Source organism: Monopterus albus, unplaced genomic scaffold (genome assembly GCF_001952655.1).
Source record: "Monopterus albus unplaced genomic scaffold, M_albus_1.0 scaffold18.1, whole genome shotgun sequence".
In the NCBI taxonomy this organism is placed as follows: domain Eukaryota; kingdom Metazoa; phylum Chordata; class Actinopteri; order Synbranchiformes; family Synbranchidae; genus Monopterus; species Monopterus albus.
In genome coordinates, this window is record NW_018127898.1 from 4525073 (window position 1) to 4526614 (window position 1542).

A 1542-nucleotide genomic window follows, 5' to 3' on the forward strand; every position below is an offset into this window, starting at 1 on the left:
TGAGTAGGAGCACAAAGGACCGTATTCTCTATATTTCTCTATTTATAGACCCTCTCCCCTTTGTGGAATGTACCACTCGGTGCTGGCAAAAGAAAAAGAGGGGGGTAGAAAACGCTAGGTTTGACATATGCTGAGTTTATATCGGCCCCCTTTACTCAAACCTCCCCGGTCTTCTGGCACAGACTGAGCCGACCCTGTCCGTTTAAACCGAGAAGACACCCATCCCGACTCCTCAATGCAAAAAAAATAAAAGGGTGCCAAGAAGCTGGGACGAGGGAACGTGGGTGTAAATAGACAGTGAATGCTCTTGGTCTCTCTCCCTCTCACTCTCTCTCCCTCCCCCTTCTCCTTCTCTCTCTTTCTCTCTGTCTCTCTTTTATGAAATCAATGAACGAGTTATTTGCTAGGACATAAATATAAGGAATCAAAGACTCCACCGGGACCAACGGCATTGCGCGCTTTTGATATGCGTCTTCAGCCAAATGCTACATGTGTTTTCACATCAATGTAATAATTGGCCTTGATAGGACGAGATCGGAACCAGCTCTGGTACGGCTTGGTCTCGGAACCAAATTTTGACCAAGACTTTTACCAGCTTTTTTCCCCTTTTCCTTTTCCTACTGTTGTACCCATCCCAACTCACTGGCCGGTCCGAAGATGGCAACTTTAACCAACGGGCAGGTGGACGGCACGGTGCACGGTGTCGGTGTGGTCTCCGCCAGCACGAATGGGCTCATGAACGGATTAAGCCACAGCCACAGCCCGGCGGGCTGCCCGGCCACCATCCCAATGAAGGACCATGATGCCATCAAACTCTTCATCGGTCAGATCCCCCGCAACCTGGATGAGAAAGACCTCCGGCCCCTCTTTGAGGAGTTCGGCAAGATCTACGAGCTCACTGTGCTCAAGGACCGGTTCACGGGCATGCACAAAGGTGGGTAATGCCAATATTCCCCTGGACAGCTATGGCTATACTTGTTGTCAGTGTGATTTCTGTCACATTGATAAGAATGATGACTCTAAGTCAAGAAGGAGTTGACGCGTAGAACTGCAAATTGTTGGCAAATTGAGCAATTTTTTCTCGTGCTGAAGCCCGGGTGACTTAATAGTGGTGTTGTTGTTGTTGTTGTTGTTGCTGTTGTTGTCATTTGAGGCACCAGAAAGCATATTTATTTTTTAGACTTGTCACTGGTTTCACTGCTTCTCAAATTTAGCGCTTCATTTTTTTACCTTATGGAGCAAACATATCCAAGCATGAGAGTGTCACGAATCGTGAGTCACGACGGCATGTATTAATTTATGTATTGTGTTATTAGGAGGAGCAATGTTCCTGTTTGGGCAGTGTGCATGGAAGCATTCATACATCTAGTCTGGTGATTGTAAACGTTCTTTCAGTGACCACACTGCTAAATCCAGGCCATTAACCTCACGTTTTCACGTTGCAATAGCGTGGAGGCTGTGTTTGATTGCCCGCAGCACCTTACACTCATGTACCCATAATGTGTGTGTGTGTGTGTGTGTGTGTGTGGGTGGGTGTGTGGG

The 1542-nt window shown here is 47.4% G+C and overlaps 1 protein-coding gene across 3 annotated transcripts in view; it reads left to right on the forward strand.

The window, feature by feature from the left end:
- The first annotated feature begins 246 nt into the window (after positions 1-246).
- The window catches only part of celf4 (CUGBP, Elav-like family member 4), an 84853-nt gene continuing 83557 nt past the window's right edge, over positions 247-1542 (forward strand). For all 3 annotated transcript variants that reach the window (XM_020592597.1, XM_020592599.1, XM_020592598.1), the window contains exon 1: positions 247-934. In XM_020592597.1, the coding sequence (XP_020448253.1) occupies positions 658-934 (277 nt within the window). In that variant the 5' untranslated portion in view covers positions 247-657. The remainder of the gene's footprint in view (positions 935-1542) is intronic.